The 23,653-nt window shown below is 45.2% G+C and overlaps 1 protein-coding gene across 1 annotated transcript; it reads right to left on the reverse strand.

Annotated features, from left to right (window-relative positions):
• Positions 1-1,811: 1,811 nt before the first annotated feature.
• Positions 1,812-21,677, reverse strand: LOC143933131 (phospholipase A2 inhibitor and Ly6/PLAUR domain-containing protein-like). The gene is made up of 5 exons (XM_077456067.1): positions 21,626-21,677; positions 15,296-15,415; positions 9,955-10,104; positions 4,523-4,666; positions 1,812-2,048 (listed from the first exon to the last, which is right to left on the reverse strand). Exons 1-5 carry the CDS (start codon positions 21,675-21,677, stop codon positions 1,927-1,929), a joined length of 588 nt encoding a protein of 195 aa, XP_077312193.1. The 3' UTR covers positions 1,812-1,926.
• Positions 21,678-23,653: the final 1,976 nt, after the last annotated feature.

Raw genomic sequence — 23,653 nt, forward strand, 5'->3', positions numbered from 1 at the left:
AATTTTTATTTGGCAAGGACTTTATTTGCATTATCTTTGTGATACTTGTTAGGTGTTGCACCTTTTTGCTTAAATCCAATATTGGTGAGCCTGTGCAAATTGTAGCATCAGTTTCCTGTTCTGAGCTGAGAGGAGTGGCACCTGGTGTGGTCTTCTGCTGCTGTAGACCATCTGCTTCAAGATTCAATGTGTGGTGCATTCAGAGATGGTATTCTGCATACCTTGGATGGAACAAGTGGGTATTTGAGTTACTGTTGCTTTTCTATCATCTCAAACCAGTCTGCCCAATATCCTATGACCTCTGACATAAACAAGGTATTTTCATCCACACAACTGCCGCTCACTGGATATTTTATCTTTTTTGGACCATTCTCTGTAAACCTGAGAGATGGTTGTGTGTAAAAATCCCAGTAGATCAGCAGTTTTTTAATTACTCAGACCAGTCCATCTGGCACCAACAACCATGCCGCGTTCATAGGCACTTAAACCCCCTTTCTTCCCCATTCTGATATTTGAACTTCAGCAAGTCACCTGCAGCAAGTCATCTTCACCACGTCTTCATCCTATCTGCACGACCTGGCTGGCAGGATTTGGGGGTTCTCTTGTTAAAGGAGGCTTCCAGATTCTAATAAGCCCCCTGCCCGCAGACCCTCACAACCACTGTCCAGGGTTGTGGGGAAGAGGCCCTTGTCCCCATCAACATGTATGGATTTGGGGGACCCCCATCCTTTTTTTTTATATTTTTGTATTGCCGGCAATGTTTTTATTTTTTATTTATTCAGCTGTCAGTGGGGAAGCCTGCTGACAGCTGATGGCTCATCTGTTGGTAAAGACGCAGCCTGCTCCTTAACACCCAGCTATTCACTGTGCTTTGTTCCCTGATTGGACAAAGCCTTGCACCATTGCTTCAGCCAATCAGGGCAGTGCATTGTGGGGGGCTTGGCAGGCGAATATCCCACCGAGTGGCCTGCAAATTCAGATGTTTGCTGAATGCCCAAACAGGCGCTGTTCGTGGCCGAACCAATGCTCGGCCCGAACAGTTTGCCCATTTCTACGATATATATTTATATATTATGCTACTACCAGATACCATATTTCTGGTAATGTTAGTTCAATTGTTAGATATTTACTCCTAAGCCTTACCCAACTACTTGAACTGATAAACTTTCATTTTTACCTCTGGACTCTTATACACACGATCGGAATTTCAGCCAGCAAAAGACCAATGAGGGCTTTTCATCGGAAAATGCGACCGCGTGTATGCTCCATCGGAATTTAGCTGGTCGAATTCCCGCCAGCAAAAATTTGATAGCATGTTCTTAATTTTCCCAATGGAAAAACTTTCTATCGGAAATTCCGATCGTGTGTATGCAATTCCGACGCGCAAAAAAACACGCATGCTCAGATTCAGCTACGAGACGGAAGCTATTGGTACTAGGTATTGAACTTCCTTTTTCTAGTCCCTTCGTGCGTGCTTGGCGGTCGGAATTTGGTGTGACCGTGTGTAGGCAAGACAGTTTGAGCGAAATTCCGTCAGAATTCCAATGGGAAAACCATCAGAGCTTTTTACGACGAGAATTCCGATCGTGTGTACGTGGCATGACAGCCATACCACAGCCTTTCTGGACCAATTATTTTTATACCTGCACCCACAGATGTAACCTTACCCCCATGTACCCCTGATTTAAACACATACATGTATTTTTCTTTAAACACATACACACTTAAAGTCTACTACAAAAAATGTGTATCTTGCATTGAAATTTTATTTGGAAAACATAGGTACTCAATGGGATTGGACAGTGTCCCACTCTTACAAAGCTGTATAAGAGACAAGCAGAGGTAAAGCAATTTTTCCTTAATCTGAATTCTCCTTTAATGACATCATTTTAGCACGTCTCCTATATGTGGCCTTTAGTGCCTATTTTAAGTACATTTTATCTTGGAGCCTTTCTTTAAGAACTGTACATCATATTCACCATGGGTCTTAAGATAATCGCAGACTTGTTTGGTGGTACATCCCATGAATGTCCAGTCATCATATCCATCTGTAAAATTAAATTATAGGTATTAAATAGTTGCCAACATTCGAAAAAAAATGTTAGAGACACTTTTTTTTCTGTAAACTGAGTATTTTAATGAGGGGGCGGGGTATTCATTTGCAGGCATGGTCTAGAAGGAGAAGAAAAATGTGTCATGTGAAGTGCGATGTGGTGACAAATGGGCGTGGTTTAAACCACGCTAAATATTGGGCGTGGCTTAAAGATTGTGTGGTTAAATAGAGTCTGAGATTACTTACATAGTGGAGAATGTGGTAATATTATATAGGGAAATAAAAAAGAAAACTAGGGTTAGAAGGAGGGAGAAAGAGAGAGGAAGAGAGAAAGATGGAGGGAGGAAAAAAGAAAGAGAAAGAGAGAGAGAGAGAGAGAGAAAGAAAAAAGATGGAGGGAGAGAGAAAGGAAAAAGGATACAGGGAGAGAGGAGGAAAGAGACTATGGGGGGAAGAGAGAGAGAGATTGTTGGAGTGGGGATGGAGAAGGGGGGTTGAGCAAAGTTGGGGGAGGGGATAGAGAAGAGGGGAGGTGAGCAGAGTTGGGGTGGGGATGGAGAAGAGGGGGTTAAGCTAAGTTGGGGGAGGGGATGGAGAAGAGGGGGTTGAGCAGAATTGGGATGGGGATGGAGAAGAGGGGGTTAAGCTGAGTTGGGGGATGGAGAAGAGGGGGGTTGAGCAGAGTTGGTGGATGAAGAAGAGGGGGGTTGAGCAGAGTTGGGGGATGAAGAAGAGGGGGGTTGAGCAGAGTTGGGGGATGAAGAAGAGGGGGGTTGAGCAGAGTTGGGGTGGGGATGGAGAAGAGGGGAGTTGAGCAGAGTTGGGGCGGGGATGGAGAAGAGGGGGTTAAGCTGAGTTGGGGGATGGGATGAAGAAGAGGGTGGTTGAGCAGATTTGGGGTGGGGATGGAGAAGATGGGGGATGAGCAGAATTGGGATGGGGATGGAGAAGAGGGAGTTAAGCTGAGTTGGGGGATGGAGAAGAGGGGGGTTGAGCAGAGTTGGGGGATGAAGAAAAGGGGGGTTGAGCAGAGTTGGGGTGGGGATGGAGAAGAGGGGGGTTCAGCAGAGTTAGGGGATGGAGAAGAGAGGGGGTGAACAGAGTTGGGGGGGTGATGGAGAAGGGGGGGTAAGGAGGGTTGGTGAAGGGGGGTTATGATCAGAGCTGGGCTATTCCTGGCTGCTGGGAGGGAAGACGCTGAGACAGGATGGTGGGGGGACAGGCACATAGAAGTACATGGTAGTTTGGCATAATAAACTTTCTCCTTCCTCACCTCAATCACTAATGTAGCTTCTTTGCTGAGCAGCTCCATGCCACAACACAGAAAGCCAGCTGAAAGTAATGTACAGCGCACCCATTGGCTGGAACGCGGTGCAGCCTGCCTCTTGATACCTCCTTAGTCAATGACTAAATTCCCCATGACTAAGCTCTGAGGGGCGTAGCGAAACGCATTGAAGGCATGGCCTGGTGGGAACCCAGGCTGAGGTTATCTTTCCTACCATCGCACCACTCACGTGGATGTGTGGAATCGGGGATCCTTTCCTTCCTCTCTCCAGTGGTCACAGGAACAAAAACAAGCTCCACTCCCTTGCCAGTACTCCCACAGCAGTGGATACATACACCATCCACATTAATCCCCTAATCAGCACACCAGTCTTCTGTGGGTCCTGCTACCTCCTCAGCCTAAAAGGGAACTGTAGTGTAGTGGTCAGTGTGTAGTGGTCAGTGTGTAGTGGTCAATGTAGGAATCAGGTAGGTCAGTTTAGAAATTGGGTAGGTCAGTACTATTGTAGGAAGGGAAGGGACTACTACACTATACACTGACCACTACACCATACACTCCCGTGAAGTTAGGTAGGTAGGTCACAACTGAATTGACGATTGTATTTGAATTTACACCTTTATGACAGTGAAACTCTGTTAGAAACATCAAATGTAAAAAAACACATGTAATGATGCATAAACTAATGTACATTTAGGGCTGGTTCACATGTATGCGATGTCCAAAATCGCATGTGATTTACACCAGACTGCAGTGCAAATCACATGCGATGTCTGTGCAATGCGAATGCAGCCATACAGATTGTATGGCTGAATTCGCATTGCATTGGGACCAAACTTGGGGGGGGGGGGGGGGGGCGCCGATCCGATGCAGATTCTTGCCAAGTGCACTGGAGACCCTAGGTACGCCTGGGGGTGGGGATGGTAGCTCTCCAGGGGGAACATTCTTGGCAGAATAGCTGAAAGGAGCTTTTGTAACCCAGGGGAGCGATTTGAAGCCAATTGCACCCCTAAAAAGCACCAAATCCCCCTTCAATTTCACCTTGACCTTAGGAAACAATGAATTTCCCCAAAATAATGAAATTAGGCCCAAATCACAAAATGTTCCCCCATAAATAAAAAAAAAACAGTCAATTTTGCTCATCCATAATTAGTATTATTTTTAGCTAATGAATGGTCGCTTCTTACCTCCATTATAGAGTCCACCAGAGAATTCAAAGCATTGAGTCTGAGTTCCTGTGCATTTGTAGTTCTCTGATTCGCATTCCTTTTCCTTTATAGTACACGCCGGACACGTCACCCCATTCTCCTTTAAGTCTTCCGAGGTCACAACTATGAGGACAGAATATTTGGTGCATTATATAAGATGTACTCTCTTTACAGCAAATATATTTTACATGAAAATTATCAAGGGCAAAGCCCAGACAATGCCATTGTTCTCAAGCATTTAAAAAGCCCAAGAACCTCTCTTCTTCATTTAAAAAAACTAAAAAATATACAAAGTTCCTGACCATTCACTACTCTCTTCATATCAAAAAAAGTTTTGGCTAGAGATACAATTTAGGTTTTAAGTTATGCACAAGGATTTATTTTTTTCAGCCTTGAAGTATGACAGTATCAACACTGATTCGATCTTCCCCATGTTTTCCAGCTGTTTTGAAATATTGCTATAGTTAGCACTATAACTACTGGCCAGCATCAGGGGTGGACTGACCATTCGCCCCCTCGGGCACTGCCCGAGGGCTCCGCGCCACTAGGGGGCCCCATCAGAGTTGCCAGCCTCAGTAAAACCAGGGACAGTATGTAAAAATCTGTATTTTTTTTACATCTATTTCTGAAATGTCCCTTACCGACATCCTTTTGGTCTAAAAATCCCGAGATTATAGCTGTCCCACCTCTCCAGTACCTTCTCAGCCAATAGAAACACGTCTGTGTATACTGTGTGATTGTATACTGTGTGTGTGTGTGTGTGTATACTGTGTGGCCCCATAATCTCTGATTGCCTGGGGGGCCCCATAGTCTCCTATTGCCCGGGGGCCCCATGAGTTGTCAGTCCGCCCCTGGCCAGCATGGTCACTGGATTTGAAAGACGTGCCCTCCAAGGTTTATCATTGCCACGGCTCGCTTATATCTGAAAACACACGCAAAGGCTCCTGTATGACAGTGTAAGTGGGGTAAGGTGAACGTTGGTATAATATTTAGCTTTCTGGGCTCCGTTAGCCAGTTTCAGGCCCAATGTGCGCTAATGTGAGCCCACACTCCCAGAGGGAGTCGCTGCACCTCTTATAACGCAACAGTCAGCAAAGTAAAAGCACCAACACCTCCCGCCCCTCTTCTGAAGGATCAAGAGGCCTACTACTTACAGTTGCCCAGGCATGGGCCACCACATTAGGAAGAAAGTAAGTCCAGTTCAGAAGTCTCCTCACTCTCCTGAACCATACCAGACCACATTCCCTCAACATAGGAGGGTCATGTTGATGAGGATGAGGACAGAGGCCTCTTCCACACAACCCTGGCTGGTAGTTGTGGGGGTCTGTGAGCATGAGGCTTATCAGAATCTGGGATCCCCTTTTAATAATTGAGTGTCCAGATGCTTATTTCCCCCATATAAAAACATGACGGGCTTCTGAGCATTCACTACCCAATCCAAACTAATAATAAAAAGATTTGGCTTTAGATGTACTTTAAAGTGGTTGTAATGGGTCAATGTTTTTTTTTATCTTCATGTGTGCAGCTCCCCCCTTAGCCCCCCTAAGCCCTTGTACACACGATCGGAGATTCTGACGGAATGTGTCCGATCGGAGCATTTTGTCGGATATTCCGACTGTGTTTGGTCTGCATCGGACTGTTTCCGTCGGAATATCCGTCGGACCAAATTTTCCAACTTGCCGGAAATATTATCCGACAAAATGCTCCGATCGGACATACTCCGATCACGTGTAGAGAATTCCGATCAGACAAATTGCCACGCATGCTCAGATCAAATTCCTACATCAAAGCTATTGGCTACTAGCTTGAACGTAGTCCCATCGTAACGAAATTACGTCATCACGTTCTGAAAGATCGGATTTTCCGACAACTTTGTCCGACCGTGTGTATGCAACAGTTTCGGACAAGATCCGTTGGACAAAATCCGACGGATTTGGTTGTGGAAATCTCCGACCATGTGTACAAGGGCTTATACTTATCTAAGCCTCATCTTGATCCAGCAATGTGCATGAGAGCTGAAGCTCTGCTGGGTCTTTCCCTCCTGATTGGCTGAGTAAAATGTGTTCAAATAAATGTGAATAAATGTGCTAAAATAAAAATAAAAAAAGATCAAAAATTAAAGTGGTTGTAAACCCTTACAAACCACTTTGACCTACAGGTAAGCCTAGATTAAGGCTTACATGTAGGTCCAAGAAATATCTCCTAAACCTATACGGCTTAGGAGATATTTGCCCGAAGACAGGCACCGCTGTCTACGGCGCATGCGCCGTAGACAGCGGCGCGCAGTCGCACTGAGCGCGGCATTTCCAACAACGGAGCTGCCGCGCGTGTCGGCTCCCGTGCGCATGCTGAAAAGATGGATGCGCCGGACTACAGGGGACAGTGGTGACTTCGCTGGCTCCTGTGTCAGGTAAGTGACACACAATGGGCTACTATGTGATGCACAGTAGTCCATTATGCTTTGCCTTTGCAGGGAATGAAAGAGGAAGTAAACCCATCAGGGTTTACTTCCTCTTTAAGAGAAAGTGTAAAAATAACAAAATGTAAATAAAAAAACAATAATAAAAAAAAAACATTAACATGCCACCGTCCCCTCATGCTCGCATGCAGAAGCAAACGCATATGTAGGTCGCGTCTGCATATGTAAACGACATTCAAACCACACATGTGAGGTATCACCACAAATGTTAGAGCGAGAGCAATAATTCTAGCACAAGACCTAACTCTAAACATTTAACCTGTAAACATTTATTCCGCGTACACAAGATCGGACTCTTTGGTCGGACTTTGTCCGGCGGACAATCCGACGGACTTTGCAGCTGAGGTCCCCCGGACTTTCAAACTAACGGACTTGGCCACACACTATCACTCCAAAAGTCAGACGGATTCGAACGTGATGACGTAGAATAAGGAAGTTCATAGGCAGTAGCCAATAGCTGCCCTAGCGTCGTTTTTAATCCATCGGACTAGCACACAGATGACTGGATTTTTTGACCGGACTCGAGTCCGTTGGAAAGATTTGAAGCAAGTTTTCATTTCTAGGTCCGCCGGACTTTTGGGAAGAAAAAGTCCACTGGAGCCCACACACGATCGAATTGTCCGACGGATTCCAGTCCGCCAGACCAAGTCCGTCGAAAAGTCCGGTTGTGTGTACGCGGCATTAGCCTATGGATATTTTTAAGTACTGAAGTTTGGCTCCATTCCACAAGTGTGAACAATTTTCAAGCGTGACATGTTAGGTATCTATTTACTGGGCATAACACCAACTTTCACGTTATACAAAAAAATTAGGCTAATTTTAGTGTTTTTTTTTTAAAATTCATGAAAGTGTTTTTTTCCCCAAAAAAATCACATTTGAAAAATTGCTGCGCGAATACCATGTGACATAAAAAATTGCAATGGCTTTTATTCCTTTGGGTCTTTGCTAAAAAAAAATATATATATATGTATATACACATACTATTTGGGGCTTCTGAGTCATTTTCTAGCAATGATGATTTTTACTCGCAGGAAAGGAATGCCACTTTTGGCCCGGAATGGAAGCGGGTAAGGGGAACAAGGTGGGGGATTATGAAAAAAGAATGGGGATTTGAGATATATACCTTTTTTTTCTGTTTGTTTGTTTTTGTTGTTTTGTTTTTATTTTATTTTCCTCTTTGTGTGGCAAGTACAAGTTTTTAATGGTTATACAAATCAGTTTTTTTTTTCCATATTTGTTTGTTAACTATTTAAAATGAATAAAAAATATTTAATCAAAACCCGTGACCAAAACCATAAAACAACATAGTAAAATAGTATTCCGAATAATGTATAAAGAGAAAAAGCAAACATTTATCACTGTTAAAATAAATGTGGATATGTACTGTATATAAAGAAACACAAGCTATAAAAAATAAAAAACATGCACTCAAGAGGGAATTTTTTTTATAATTAGTGTGTTGATGTGGCTAGAAAGGCGGGACCAATAAAAAAGGCAACAATTAAGAGGATTAAACTTCAGCTTATTTATGTTATTGATTTAGACTCCCTTTAACCACTTGGGTACCGCGTTATTGCAAAATGACGGCAATAGCGCGGACCCACATTTCCGGGACTACGTCTATTGACGTCATCCCGGATACGAGCGGCCTGCGCGCCCCCTGAGGGGCGCGCGCGGCGCGCTCTGTGATCGGCGAGTCCGTGAGACTCGCCTGATCACCGATCCGTGTAAGGGGTCCATCCCGACCCCTTATCACGTGATCAGCTGTCAGCCAATGACAGCTGATCATGTGATAAAACGGAGCCGGTAATCGGCTAGTATTCCTCCTCGCGCTGACAGCGCGAGGAGAAAAAAAAAAAGCCGATCGCCGGCGGCCGTGTTCGGGACATCAGTCCCGATCACGGCCAGCAATTTAAACGGACACCTGCCCCCTGCCAGTGCCCACCTGCCACCCGCAGTGCCATCCTGAAATAAAGTAAGTGCCCCCCTGTCAGTGCCACCCAGCAGTGCCCATAGTGCCCACAGTGCCACCCAGCAGTGCCCACAGTGCCACCCAGCAGTGCCCACAGTGCCACCCACAGTGCCACCCAGCAGTGCCACCCACAGTGCCACCCAAAATCTGCCTCAAAGGTGCTGCACCCCAGTGCCGCCCATCAGTGCCCAGCAGTGCCGCCCATCAGTGCCCAGCAGTGCCGCCCATCAGTGCCCAGCAGTGCCACCTATCAGAGCCACCTATCAGTGCCACCTATCAGTGCCCATCAGTCCCATCTATCTGTGGTACCTATCAGTGCCCATCCGTGCCACCCATCCGTGCCACTTATCCGTGCCACCCATCCGTGCCATCTTATCTGTGCCCATCTTTGCCCATCAGTGCCGCCTTATCTGTGCCCATCGGTGCCGCCTTATCTGTGCCTATTAGTGCCGCCTTAACTATGCCTATCAGTGCCCACCAGTGCAGCCTATCAGTGCCCACCAATGCAGCCCATCAGTGCCCACCAATGCAGCCCATCAGTGCCCACCAATGCAGCCTATCAGTGCCGCCTAATCAGCGCACTTCAATGAAGGAGAAAAATGACCCGTTTGCAAAATTTTATAACAAACTATTAAAACATGATTTTTTTTTTTTTTTTTTTTTGCATCTTTTTTTGTTTGTTTAGCAAAAAATAAAACTCCGAGCTGTAACTAAATACCACCAAAAGAAAGCTCTATTTGTGGGAAAAAAATGATAAAAATTTCATTTGGGTACAGTGTTGTATGCCCGCGCAATTGTCATTCAAAATGCATCAGCGCTGAAAGCTGAAAATTGGTCTGGGACTGAGGGGGGTTTAAGTGCCCAGTAAGCAAGTGGTTAAAAAGGTTTTATCTGCTTTCCATTTTTCATTGGTTGCACCCTCGTATGTACTTTTTTTTCCCCTGTGGTTTTCCAACTTACTTTTCAGCTGGTCGGTATTGCAGTTGTCGCCCTCGCAGCACGTAGTCACGCTATGCACCTCCACATTCCCCGAGCTCATGTTAAAGGTACCAGAGCACAAATCTTTTCCCTTTTGACATCCTCTTGTAGTCTGGTAAACGGAAAGAGATCCTGGTGGAGAATCAATGAAGCAATACATATTAATCGACCTTAAAGTGCTATTTAACCCCGGACTCTGCAGTCACTATATCTGGTCTCCCACAGTACACAGGACATGGAAATGCAATTCTTTTAGCAAATATAAACTGCTAAATACCTTTTCTTATCAGCAGTATGTAGCAGTCTTGTGACTTCCATCAGTGTCTGGTTAAAGCTTATAGGAGGAGTTTTCATTCTCCTATGACTGTCCTATGAGGCTTCAGGACCCCTGACCCTTTGTCTGGCCAGTGCTGATTGGCCCTGTGTTGATCACATGCACCCTCCCAAGAAAAAAAAAATGAAAAACTCTCTAACTATACACACCAAACTGAGCATGTGCAAAGTGACTCAGAAGGCTCGTATCAGGAGATGGATTGGGGACAGTGGAAGAAGGGGAGGATCAGAGAACACAGGATCAAACAACCTTTTTTACTTTTTGTGGAGGATTAACCCCTTACGTTACACAATGAGTATAACAAGCATCCTTTACTGCATATACAGACTGATTTTACTATTGTGGGCTTTGTAACAACTTAAGGAGGGAAATGTGAAGATTTGTTTTAGATTTTGCTTGCTATTCTTTTTATTAAAAGTAAAAATGTCTTAGGTCCTTATACTTTTTTTTTTTTTAGGAACCAGTTTGGTCTCACCTTAACCACTTGACCTCTGGAAGGATTTACCCCCTTCATGACCAGGGCCTTTTTTGCTATTCGGCACTGCCCTACTTTAAAGTGGTTGTAAACCCTTACAACACACTTTGACCTACAGGTAAGCCTAGATTAAGGCTTACCTGTAGGTCCAAGAAATATCTCCTAAACCTACACGGTTTAGGAGATATTTATTAAAAGACAGGCATCGCTGTCTAGACAGCGGCGCGCAGGTGTACTATCGGCGTTAGCAGCATGCCGCCGCTAACGGTGATGTGCCGTTAGCGGCGGCTCCAGTGCGCATGCGCGGGAGTGACGTCATCGCTGCTCCGGCGGTGTGAGTGGCTGGAGCAGTGACACCCAAAAGAAGATGGACGCTCCGTACTACAGGGGACATCGCTGGCTCCTGTGTCAGGTAAGTGACACATAATGGGCTACATTATGCTTTACAGGGAGACAAAGAAGAAGTAAGCCCATCAGGGTTTACTTCCTTTTTAACTGGCAATTGCTCGGTCATGCAACACTGTATGCAAATAAAATGTATAGATTATTTTTCGCACAAATAGTGCATTCTCATGGTGCTATTTGACCACCACAGTTTTTTTTTTTTTTTTTATTGTGTATTATATAAATAAAAAAAAGACCAAAAAGTTTGAGAAATATTTTCTACTTTCTGTTATAAAACATTTCCAATAGAAATCAAATTTCTTAACCACTTTCAGACCGGACCATTTTGCTGGCTTAAGACCAGACCACTTTTTGGTGGTATTTGATCACCCCTGCGGCTTTTATTTTGCGCTATAAACAAAAATAGAGCGACAATTTTGAAAAAACACATTATTTTTTACTTTTTTAATAATAAAAAAAATATATAATTTTTTTTCCCCTCAGTTTAGGCCGATACGTATTCTTCTACATATTTTTGGTAAAAGAAATCGCAATAAGCGATTATTGATTGGTTTGCGCAAAATTTATAGCGTTTACAAAATAGGGGATAGTTTAATGGCATTTTTATTAATTTTTATTTTTATTTTATTTTTATTGTGACTGCAACATTATGGAGGACACATCGGACATTTTTGACACATTTTTGGGACCATTGTCATTTATACAGCAATCAGTGCTATACAAATGCACTGATTCCTGTGTAAATGACACTGGCAGTGAAGGGGTTAACCAGGGGGTGGCAGTGTAGGAGTTAAGTGTTCCTAGGGGCGTGTTACTAACTGTGGGGGGCTGGGCTGTGTGTTAGTGAACACTGATCTCTGCTCCAATCACATGGAGCAGAGATCAGTGTCACTTGTTGCTAGGCAGAACGGGGAGATGCTGTTTACATCGGCATCTCCTCGTTCAGCCTCCCCGTGAGATGATCTCGGGTATCCCCGCGGCGATCGAGTCTGCGGGACCCGCGACCGGACTCACGGGGGTCCCGACCGGCACTCGATGGCAGGGTGGCAAATACAAATGGACCTGTACGCCAATTTGTCTGCCCGTGCCATTCTGCCGACGTACATCGGCGTGCACCGGTCGGGAAGTGGTTAATAAATTTAGACCAAAATGTATTCTGCTGCATGTCTTTGGTAAAAAAAATCTAACACTGCGCTTTTGGGGACACTATACTATTGGGGACACTAGTTCTGACCATACAGACACTATACTGTAATGGCGGTGCTTAGTGACTTATAGCTTGATGGCCTGTCATATTGTGGCGTGAATTCTGGTGCTAACTGACACTGGCTGGGAGGGACTCTAGCTGACTAACTGACACTGAAGTTGCTAGTGATACCAATGCAGTAATTAGTGATAATACTGTACACTGTCACTGTACAATTAAAGGGTTAACTGTGCAAGTCAATCAAGGGGTTAAATGTGCCCAACAAGTGTATATGTGCTGCTTGTATTCACATAGAATCAGGCTGGCTTCTCTCCCTGAACGGATAGAGCTCAGGGAGGGAAAAACCAGCCAGATCCTGTGTTCTGTTTACAAACACACAGAGGTCTGTGCTGTGATTGGCCACAGTCAATCAGCAGGTATACAGCCAAAATCATTGGCTGCAACCTGCTGACAGAGTCGGGCTGTGTCTAATCACAGCATAGATTAGCAAGGGGCACCAATTGCGTGCCCTAAAACCAGGATGTAAGCTGTGTACCCATACAGTACATTACTTAGCCTGGAGTTGCCACCGCCTGCAGTGAATGGGTGGGTGGGTGGTAAGTGGTAATTAGGTGGGTGCTTCATCATCCATAAACACTCCAACAAAAAAGAAAAAAGCCCAGAGACAACAGAAAATTAGCACACCGCTAGTACGTGGTTTTCACCCCCTATATATCATTTAATATTTTGAATATAAAAATAAATCATATAAAAGAGCTGAATGCGGTTGCACAAATGCACAGTACAGTGATATATCCCCAATACCTACAACAAACACCAAGGGGTCTATTTCTAAAAAAAAAAAAATTTGCATAGCAATCTATTCAGTGAAAGTACATGTTTATGCCAAAATACCACAACTGGCCAACAGAGGGAGCTAAGTAGTATAAGAATTTCATTCATGGTACTTAGCACCATCTAGTGGCCAATGCAGTCTTTTTTTTTTTGATTTTATAAAATTTAGTGGAATACATTGAGTCAACACAGGAAATAGCTTAATAACAATCATAAGAGACCGTGCTAATACAAAACCAAAACAGCCAACAAAAAGGTGATGAATGAAGTCCTAAATCATACTGAATATAAGTTTTCTATTCAACATGAGATTATTATTATTATTATAACTTGAGGATAGACAGTACAAATACAATACACTTATCTTTTGCCCCATTTGCATAGAACGAATGTATGTGCACGCCAACTGGGTGAAATGCTATGCATATTTTTTATTTTTTTTACAAATAGACCCCCAAGCACATAAATATATTAGGAACACAATGGAGCCAATAAGGATTGATTGATTGGTGATTTATGTTGGATAATTACAGTGGCATCTGGAGCTCAGAATTTGCATCACTGTGCCCCTCAAATGCAGCCACTGTGCCCATCAATTGCAGCCACTGTGCCATCAGTTGCAGCCACTGTGCCCATCAGTTGCAGCCACTGTGCCCATCAGTTGCAGCTACTGTGCCCATCAATTGCAGCCACTGTGCCCATCAAATGCAGCCCCTGTGCCCATCAATTGTAGCCACTGTGCCATCAAACGCAGCCACTGTGCCCATCAAATGCAGCCATTGTGCCCATCAAATTCAGCCATTGCGCCATCAAATGCCGCCACTGTGCCCATCAATTGCAGCCACTATGCCCCATCAAATGCTGCCACTGTGCAGGTTATGGGTAGCACACCCGTGCTTCCTGATTGGCTGAGAGGTGGTTGCATGTTAGAAAAAGCAAATATTCATTCACTTTTCTAACACATCTGGGCTGACTCCTGGCGCAATGCTCTGCGCTTGTACTTCGCCTTTTTTGAAGCCTATTAGAGCCTATGGCTTTAATCAGGTGCATCAAAAATACACTCCTGCCGCTGGAATTCAGGTTCCCAGCATCCGAAAAGGGGCCGGACCTCATCTGTTCCCATATAAGAGTTGTACATTGTTTAATTCATATATTGCTGTAAATATTGTCTCTTTTGCTGTATGTGATTAATTACATTGTTATTGATCATGTGCTAATTAAATTGCAGATATTTTCCTGATGAAGCGGTTCAGTCCACGAAACTAGTTGAAATGCTGCCTGTGACCAACTATCCCACTGTGATCTGCCCCGTCAGGGGAGTATTATCTTGGTGACACACATGGACTGTCACCTATTTTTTAATCTTCTATTGACATTTCTGTCATGTGTTATGTATCAATAAACTTTGTACTATTTTACACGATTGTTCATATATTTGAATTGACCTTCATTGAATTGTACCGGGATAGTCCATTTGCCCCCTAGCTTCCTTGGTGAGACCTGGCTGGGGACCAGGCTCCCGACCCCCTTATTGATAAAAATTCTGGATGATGGTACAACCCTTACTTGATCTTACTCATTTATTCATTTTGATTGTAGAGGCTATCTATACATTTCAATTACACTTCAAAAGACTGGAAAAACATCCTACTTGTACTTCAATTAGTTGGAGTAAAATTGCATTAGATTCAACTTCTGTCTCATTGACGTGTTAAGCTTAGGGTTGCCACTTTTTCTTCAAGCCAAACCTGAACACTTTAGCGGCACTCAGCAATTTTTATTTTTAGCATACACTATAGGATTGTAACAGACCTGGGACACCTATTGGTGCTCCGAAGATAATAGTAATGTGGCTGACATAGTGCCCCCTCACACTCCTGTCAGACCCTGTTGCAAGCCACATTCTTTTCTGAATATTGTGTCTGGATTCAGGCGGACTGAAACCCCAGACACATGATTCAAAACCCGGACTATCCGGGGGGAATCCCGGACAGGTGACAACCCTATTTAAGCTGCCTGTGGATTAAGCTGATGTGGATGTTAAAAAAAGAACTATTATCTAGGTTACCAAATTTCTCCATCATGAGGTTCGTGTAGCATTTTGTGACATCATTGGGGCAGATCTCACTTTTCATGTCATTACAGTCCGGTCCTGAGAGATTCTCACAGAAATGGCAGATCAGTGCCTCTGTAATATAAGGAAGACTGTGCATTAATAAAGGAAAAACATTGAAAATTGTTAGTGATTTATAATGTGACAAATAATATCAGGGCCAGGGTCAGTACAGGCAGCAGGCAGAGGCAAGTCTGCACGGGTGTGGTGGTGATCAGGAACACTGTTGTTGGCTTACACTGGTCTGGGGACAGTGGGGACTAGTGTGGTAGCAATCAGGAAGTCTGCTTTAGGAACAATTTAACTGGTATGGAGGTGATCAGGGACACTGTGACTGGTGGGGTGATGATTAAGGACAATGAGACTGGTACGGTGGTGATTAGGACTGGTATAGGGGTAATCAAGGACACTGTGACTGTAGTTTAGTAACTATTTCTAGTTCAAATACAGCCAAAAACACATTCTGCTACTCCTTCCGAGTGTGGCAATACCATATGTATGAGACTTTTTCACAGCTTTGCCAAATAGGGAGACCCACAATCCAAGGAGCACCTTGAGACATTCCAGGGGCATAAATTATGCATCTAATTTCCTGACTACCTATCACATGATATGTCTTTTGAATATTTCATTTTTTGCAAGTAATGCCACGTACACGCGATCGGAATTCTCGTCGGAAAAAGCTCTGATGGGTTTTCCCCCGACGGAATTCCGCTCAAGCTGTCTTGCCTACACACGGTCACACCAAATTCTGATCGTTTATAACGCAGTGACGTACAACACGTACGAAGGGACTAGAAAAAGGAAGTTCAATAGCCAGTAGCCAATAGCCTCCATCTCGTAGTTGAATCTGAGCATGCGTGATTTTTGGCGTGTCGGAATTGCATACACACGATCGGAATTTCAGTCTGAAAAATTGAGAACATGCTATAAATTTTTGGCTGGCGGAATTTCGGACAGCTAAATTCCAATGTAGCATACACATGGTCGCATTTTCCGATGAAAAGCTCTCATCAGTCTTTTTCTGGCCGGAATTCCGATCGTGTGTGCGCAGCATAAACGTTTTTGGAAAATGTGGAATGAAAATGTATTTTTTTTACACAAAGTTGTAACTTAATGATATTTCTCATGCACATCATAGGCATACTTCAAATTACTGGTATGGAGGGGATCAGGGACACTGTGACTGGTGTGGTGGCGATTAAGGACAATGTGACTGGTATGGTGGTGATTAGGGACAGTATGACTGATATAGGGGTAATCAAGGACACTATGACTGGTGTGGTGGTGATTAGGAACAACATGACTGGTATGGAGGAAATCAGGGACACAGTGACTGGTGTGGTGGTGATTATTGACAATATGACTGGTATACAGGTGATTAGGGACACTGTGACTGGTGTGATAGTGATTAGGGACAATATGACCAGTATGGAGGTGATCAGGAACACTGTGACTGGTGTGGTAGTGATTAGGGACAATATGACTGTATGGAGGTGATCAGGGACACTGTGACTGGTGTGGTAGTGATTAGGGACAATATGACTGGTTTGGAGGTGATCAGGGACACTGTGACTGGTGGGATAATATGACTGATATAGGGGGGATCAGGGACATTGGGGCTGGTGCGGTGGTGATTAGGCACAATATGACTGGCATGGAGCTGATCAGGGACACTGTGACTGGTGGGATAATATGACTGATATCGGGGGGATCAGGGACATTGTGACTGGTGCGGCAGTGATTAGGTACAATATGACTGGTATGGAGGTGATCAGGGACACTGTGACTGGTGTGGTGGTGATTAAGGACAATATGACTGGTATGGAGGTGATCAGGGACACTGTGACTGGTGTGGTGGTGATCAGAGATAATGGCTGGTGGTGCTGACATACAGTGATATCAGAGCAGCCAGCCATTGTTTCATAATCACTACCACATTTAGTATGATGTTAACCTAGTGACACTGCACTTGTTCTAAAGGCAATCAACGGAGGGTCGGCATGACAGGGTTAATGGGGGCTTGGTTACAGGGGGTGAAGGGAAGGGGGAGGTGTAGGAAGCAAGGGTTGTGCAGCGTTTTATGGGGAATGGGGTGGAGCTGGGGTGAGGAAGTGAGCCGGAGAGGAAGGGGAGAGACAGTCACCACAAGGGAGAGAGAGAGGGTGAGCAGCTTACTTCCCAGCTGCTGCTCCGTTCGTTTCATCCATAGCATGGGGGACATAGAGACCCTAATGGCCCATCTACGGGTGACAGCGGCGGTGCATGACACCGACTGGCTGCGTGCCCAGGTCGGGGGACTGCTCGTGAGAATGGCTCTGCGGCCACCCAGGCGGCTTGGCGGGGGAGAGACAGGTCCACGAGAACTGGCCTGGTGCCTGGAGTGGCTTCGTCCCCCCAGGCGTTGGCGAGTACCCAGCTAGTCAATAATGGGGAACAGCCTGGGCTCGCCTGGAAGATTGCTAATGGTGATGTCATGGGCGGCCGCAATGGTGCCCAGCAGACTCAAGGTGTAACAGGCCGGAGCAGCGCGGATGATCGTGAGGACTATCTGAAGGGGAAATGGAAGACGAGAGTAAAGAGGAGCCAGTGGAGGTGTCAGCAGTGGTGGAGAGCGCAATGATGGCTCGTGGAGATCCAATTCCACGGCAGCCTGGTAAGCGGCCATTAGGCCAACCCTCTTTGTCTTACGTGTGTATGCCTGTGGTTGGGGAATGGGTTCTGAGGAGAGTGTTAAAAGGTGTGTCTGTGTCAGGAACTGGGGTGGCGGTAGATTCTGGGAGGTGAGGATCTGGCGCGTAGGATCTGGCGCAGCTGTTGGTGGGTTTGAAAGATGTTTTGGGGTGGCTGGCCCCGTTACCAAGTGCTGGGCTGCCCATGGTGCTTGGGTCCCCCATCCTCGTGTGGGTACAAGTGTAACGGGGTCTTTGGCGGTGGCTGGTGGCACGTTATCAGTGGGGACTGGGACACTGTCAGGTCAGCCACAAGCAGCTCCAGGGGCGCCAACTGTCTCAGGAGTGGGGATGGCGTAAGTGCCAGTAGCAAGGGAGGATGGTGCGACGGACGGTGGACAAGGTAAGGAGCTAAATAAAGAGGTGGATCGGGTTTGTTTGGTAAACTCGGCCAAATGTGAGCTCTACATTTGTTTTGAGGGGCCACTGGGAGCACACCTCAAGCAGGAAGTGCGGGGCAAAATTTGGAGGGGTGAGTATGTCGAAATGTTTTCCCTTCTTTCGCTGGAAAAATCTGGATAGAGGTAAGTTAGATGACAGAAAGAAAAAGGAGGACGAGAAGAGGAGATACAGGCTCATTCCTCGATCCTTTACAAATTGGCTTCAGGCATTTGCTATTTTAGCTAGTGTTATAGGGGAAAGGGTGCCAGAGAATTGCTCTGCTCTCTTTTGCTATTTGGATGTGACCGGGGAAGCTTATCGCGTTTATGAGGGTCTGGTCTGGCTCAGGTACGATGAGCAGTTCCGTCAGAGCAAGGCACTACGCCTTGCACTGGGGGGAACGATTTAGGGCTGCAGTCCATGAGGGAGCTCATACGGGATGTTAAATTTGATTTCCTGCAGCTTTGAATAGATTACCTGGACTTGCTGATAATATGGTCTGATATGGTAGCTCGTACGCAATGGCAGTGGGTTAGGTCAGTTGCAAGCATTAACAAGGCAAGGGTTAAGGTAAGTTGGGAGGTGACAATCTGATGCGCAATGGAGGTTTGGCGGTGCGACACCACTAGTTGGAGGTTGAACCTTGGAGATATTTTATGTGGGGACAGTGTTCATTTGAATGCCATTGGGATCGACATGTGGTGTCTTGGTTTGGAGGAGGGTATTCAGAGGGCCCTGAGGGTGTAGAGGTCCACTCAAATCTAAGGTGTCAGGTTTGAGTGGTGGTGGCGGGGTTCAAGGTCCTTTTAGGTCATATGGGCACATCAAAAAGGTATGGTGTAGGGACCTGGCTGAGGTACGGCTCCCAGTTGGTATATGGGTAACTGCTAGTTGTCCCAGAGTCAGTGGTTTCATGATTGGAGGCCTGAGAAGTGACTAGAAGGGACATTTCTGGTTTCATGCCTATTGGGACCCTGTGCTACATTTTATTGAATAAATCAATGGAGGGCTTCCATGGCAGGGTTACGGGGGCATTGGTTACAGGAAGTGAAGTGAAGGGGGAGGTCTAGGAAGCAAGGGTTGCGCGGTGTTTTATGGGGAATGGGGTGGATCTGGGTGGAGGAAATGAGCTGGAGAGGAAGTGGAGGGACAGTCACCACGAGGGGGTGAGAGGGTGAGCAGCTTCCCACCCACCCACCCTACAAATTTGGTGGGCATTGTGTGTTAGTATTGGGGGGTCTCAAGCAACTAAGGGGGTTGGTTGTGGCACTTGGGGTGCAGGATCCTTTTAGGTCATATGGGCACATCAAAAAAGTATGGTGAAGGGACCCGTCTGAGGTAGGCTCCCAGTTGGTATACGGGTACCTGCTAGTTGTCTCCAAGTCGGTGGTTTTGTGACTGGAGGTCTGAGAAGTGACTAGCAGATAGAGTTCTGGTTTTATGCCTATTGTGACCTTGTGCTCCATGTTAGTGAATAAACTGGATGTTATGTTCCAAAAGGTTATAATTATGTTAATTATTATGGTAATATATATGAGATTTATATTGGTTAATAAAACGGCTGCGTTAGCCAATTTACACCATTTCAGTGTTATGTGGTTATTAGAGGGAAGGGTGTGGTTATTGGTATAACCGGTAACAGTTAACAAGCCATATTTATTACCATAGTCATGACAGTATATTAAAAATGTTTACATACTGTCACCAGACCAATGTAGCATCGCCATAGTGGCACTGTACTACTCTGGGGAGGAGACTGGGATATTTTATTTTTTTAATTTGCATTTATTTTTATAAAAAAATTACATAGACGAAAAGGTACCAATAAATGATTTTCTATTTCTCTCTGAGCTCCTTTATATTGCATATTTGCCCTTGACATCGTACTGACAGCCAAGTGTATGCAATTGATTAAAATGCTCTAGAATACGCTTGCATGCATTCTGTTCATTCTAAAGCCGCGTACACGCGGGCGGACTGTCTGGCCAACTAAGTCCTTCAGACAATCCGACAGACAGTCCGTCCTACTTTTGAATGAACGGACTTGACCACACACGATGAACAGACAGTCTGCTGAAAGCTTGCGCGATGACGTGAACGGCACGTACGACGGGACTAGAAATACGACGTCCAATACACAGCAATGCAACCTTCGGCCGTGTAAATCCTTTCTGAGCATGCGCCATACTTAGTCCGTCCAACTTGCCTACACACGAGCGGACTGTCCACTGAAACCAAGTTTGGACGGACAATATTACGGAAATTCCGAAAGACTTAGTCCGCCAGACTGTCCGCTGAAAAAGTCCGCTGAAGCCCACACATGAGCGGACTGTCCGCTGAAACACGTTTCAGCGGACCAAGTCCGTCAGACAGTCCGCCCGTGTGTACGCGGCCTTAGGTTGGCTCTGTTTGGCAGCTTCAAAGAAAAAACAACTCTGCATTAAAGCAACCAATAAATGAGTTTTTCTCAGGGCTTCTTTCCAATCTTTATTTACACTTGGTATCATACTGAAAAGGTTGAGTAGAATGAGGTTGAGTAGAATGCTTAATGCCACGTACACACGACCGGACTTTTCAACATCAAAAGCCTGACGGAATGATTCCGGCAGACTATTCGATCGTGTGTGGGCTGCAGCGGACTTTTGATTTGCAAAAGTGTGACAGACTTTAGAAATGGAACATGTTTCAATTTTTTCCGAAAGAACTCCGCCGGACCCAGTTCCTACCGAGAAATTCGCTCGTGTGTGTGCTAGTCCGACGGACAAAAACCGATGCGAGGGCAGCTATTGGCTACTGGCTATGAACTTCCTTATTCTAGTCCGGTCGTACGTCATCACCTTCGAATCCGTCGGACTTTGGTGTGATTGTGTGTGGCCAAGTCTGTTAATTCGGAAAGTCCGTCAGAACTCTGTCAGAACTCCGTCGAAAGTCTGTCGGACCTAAGTCCGGTCGTGTGTACGCGGCATTAGAATTAGCTTGCATTCATCCTGTTCATTCTATGGTTGTCTCTTCTTTGAAAAACATGAAAAAAAGAAATCGAAAAGCTAGCGAAAGCAGTTTTTTCTTTCTTTATTCTTAATTTTCTCCTTCCATTATAGAGACACTCTTTAAAGAATCATAAGGAAAATCATGCATGGTCAAATAATATGTAAAGTTATTACGGAATTCTCACCTGTAGTAACAGAGATGAAGATGACCAATATCAAGCTCAGCGGAGTCTTCATGGTCGATGTGATCCCGATGACGCTAGAGAACAATGAATTGACACAGTGTGTTTATTCAATCTCCCTAGAGCTCTTATTTATACCTAATAATAAGGCAGTGCCTTAATATTAGGCACATATGAAATGCAGACTTGCAATAAAAAGTGGGTGTGCCATCACAAAATAATTGATATATTCAACATTATAATTATAATAATAAAAAAAAAATACAGACAGTGCAGTTTCTTCAGTGAAAGAAGAAGAGATTTGGGGGTGATATTCTTTTTAGTGGCGGCCTGTCCATTAGTGTCTCCCAAGCGCTGCCCCCTTTATCCACTGGTGAATGTACCACTAACATGGCTTTTACATGTGAAGAATCGCCGGCTGAAAAAAAAAGATATCTGGATGATGTCTGTAGCTGCAACCATCATTTAGATATCACCACTCAAAGTCCAGGATGTCATATGATGTCCTACGGGTGGGAAGTGGTTAACAAATATAATAATTATTCTTAACCACTTCAATACCGGGCACTTATACACCTTCCTGCCCAGACGAATTTTGAGCTTTCAGCGCTGTCACACTTTGAATGACAATTGCGCGGTCATGCTACACCGTACCCAAGCTAAATTTTTATCATTTTGTTCCCACAAATAGAGCTTTCTTTTGGTGGTATTTGATCACCTCTGGGATTTTTATTTTCTGCTAAACAAATTAAAAAAGGCCAAACATTTTGAAAAAAACTTTTTTTTGTTTCAGTTACAAAACTTTGTAAATAAGTACGTTTTCTCCTTCACTGATGGGCACTGACAGGGCCGCAGTGACTGGCACTGATAAGGCGGCACTGATGGGCACCAATGATGTGGCATAAATGAAGTGCCACTGATAGGCAGTACTGATAGATGGCACTGATATGCAACACAGATAGACACTGATAGGTGGCACAAATAGGCACTGATAGGTGGCACGGATGGGTGGCATGGATAGGTGTCATGGATGGGCATGGATAGGTGGCATGGATAGGTGGCATGGATAGGTGTCATGGATGGGCATGGATAGGCGGCACGGATGGGCATGGATGGGCACTGATAGGCGGCATGGGTGGGCACTGATAGATGGCATGGATGGGCATGGATGGGCACGGATAGGTGGCATGGATGGGCACTGATAGGCGGCACGGTTGGGCATTGTAGTGTACAGTACTGTATAGGGATGATGCCAATCAGTGCCAAACAATAATGCATGCCAATCAGTGATACCCATTGTGGGCACTGATTGACATCCATTATGGGCATTGATTGGCATCCATTGTGGGCACTGACTGGCATCCCTGGTGGTCTAGGGGGGCATACCTGTTGCTGGGCATCCCTGGTGGTCTGGTGGCATCCCTGGTGGTCCAGTGAGGGCATCCTCGGGGGGGCTGTGCTGATAATCAATCAGCACAGACCCCCCGTCAGAGGAGCAGCCGATCGGCTCTCCTCTACTCGCCCCTGACAGATGCGAGTGAGGAAAAGCCGATCACGGCTCTTCCTATTTACACTGTGATCAGCCGTGATTGGACACGGCTGATCACATGGTAAAGAGTCTCTGTCAGAGACTCTTTACTGAGATTATAGTTGCAGAGTGTCAGACTGACACCCCGCAACAACGATCGCCACGATGCGCGCCCCCGGGGGCGGGCAGCCGCTTAATATCCTGACCACGTCATATGACGTCCGGTCAGGATATTACAACCACTTTGCCACCGTCATTTTGCTATATGGTGGGCGGCAAGTGGTTAAAAAAAAAAATACAGACAGTTGGTTCAGTGAAAGGAGAAGAAATTTAGGGGTTGATTTATATTTCTTATTTTACAGGATTTATATAGCGTCAATAGTTGCGCAGTGCTCTACAAAATGAGAGAAGGCATTACAGTAAACAATACAATTTGGTACAAGAGGTTGGAAGGTTCTGTTCATTAGAGCTTACAATCTAAGAGGGAAGCAAACAGTTTGTTG

The sequence above is a fragment of the Lithobates pipiens genome, unplaced genomic scaffold (genome assembly GCF_037356315.1).
Source record: "Lithobates pipiens isolate NorthernLeopardFrog02 unplaced genomic scaffold, aLitPip1_a1.2 Scaffold_27, whole genome shotgun sequence".
In the NCBI taxonomy this organism is placed as follows: domain Eukaryota; kingdom Metazoa; phylum Chordata; class Amphibia; order Anura; family Ranidae; genus Lithobates; species Lithobates pipiens.

What these genes read in the sequence shown, in the direction of transcription:
- LOC143933131 (XM_077456067.1), bottom strand. Translation starts at nt 21,677, where the DNA reads ATGAAGACTCCGCTGAGCTTGATATTGGTCATCTTCATCTCTGTTACT. An exon ending in CAATACCGACCAGCTGAAAA is followed by an intron (nt 4,667 to 9,954) that starts GTAAGTTGGAAA and finishes CTGTCCTCATAG; the next exon opens with TTGTGACCTCGGAAGACTTA. An exon ending in TGGTGGACTCTATAATGGAG is followed by an intron (nt 2,049 to 4,522) that starts GTAAGAAGCGAC and finishes TTAATTTTACAG; the next exon opens with ATGGATATGATGACTGGACA.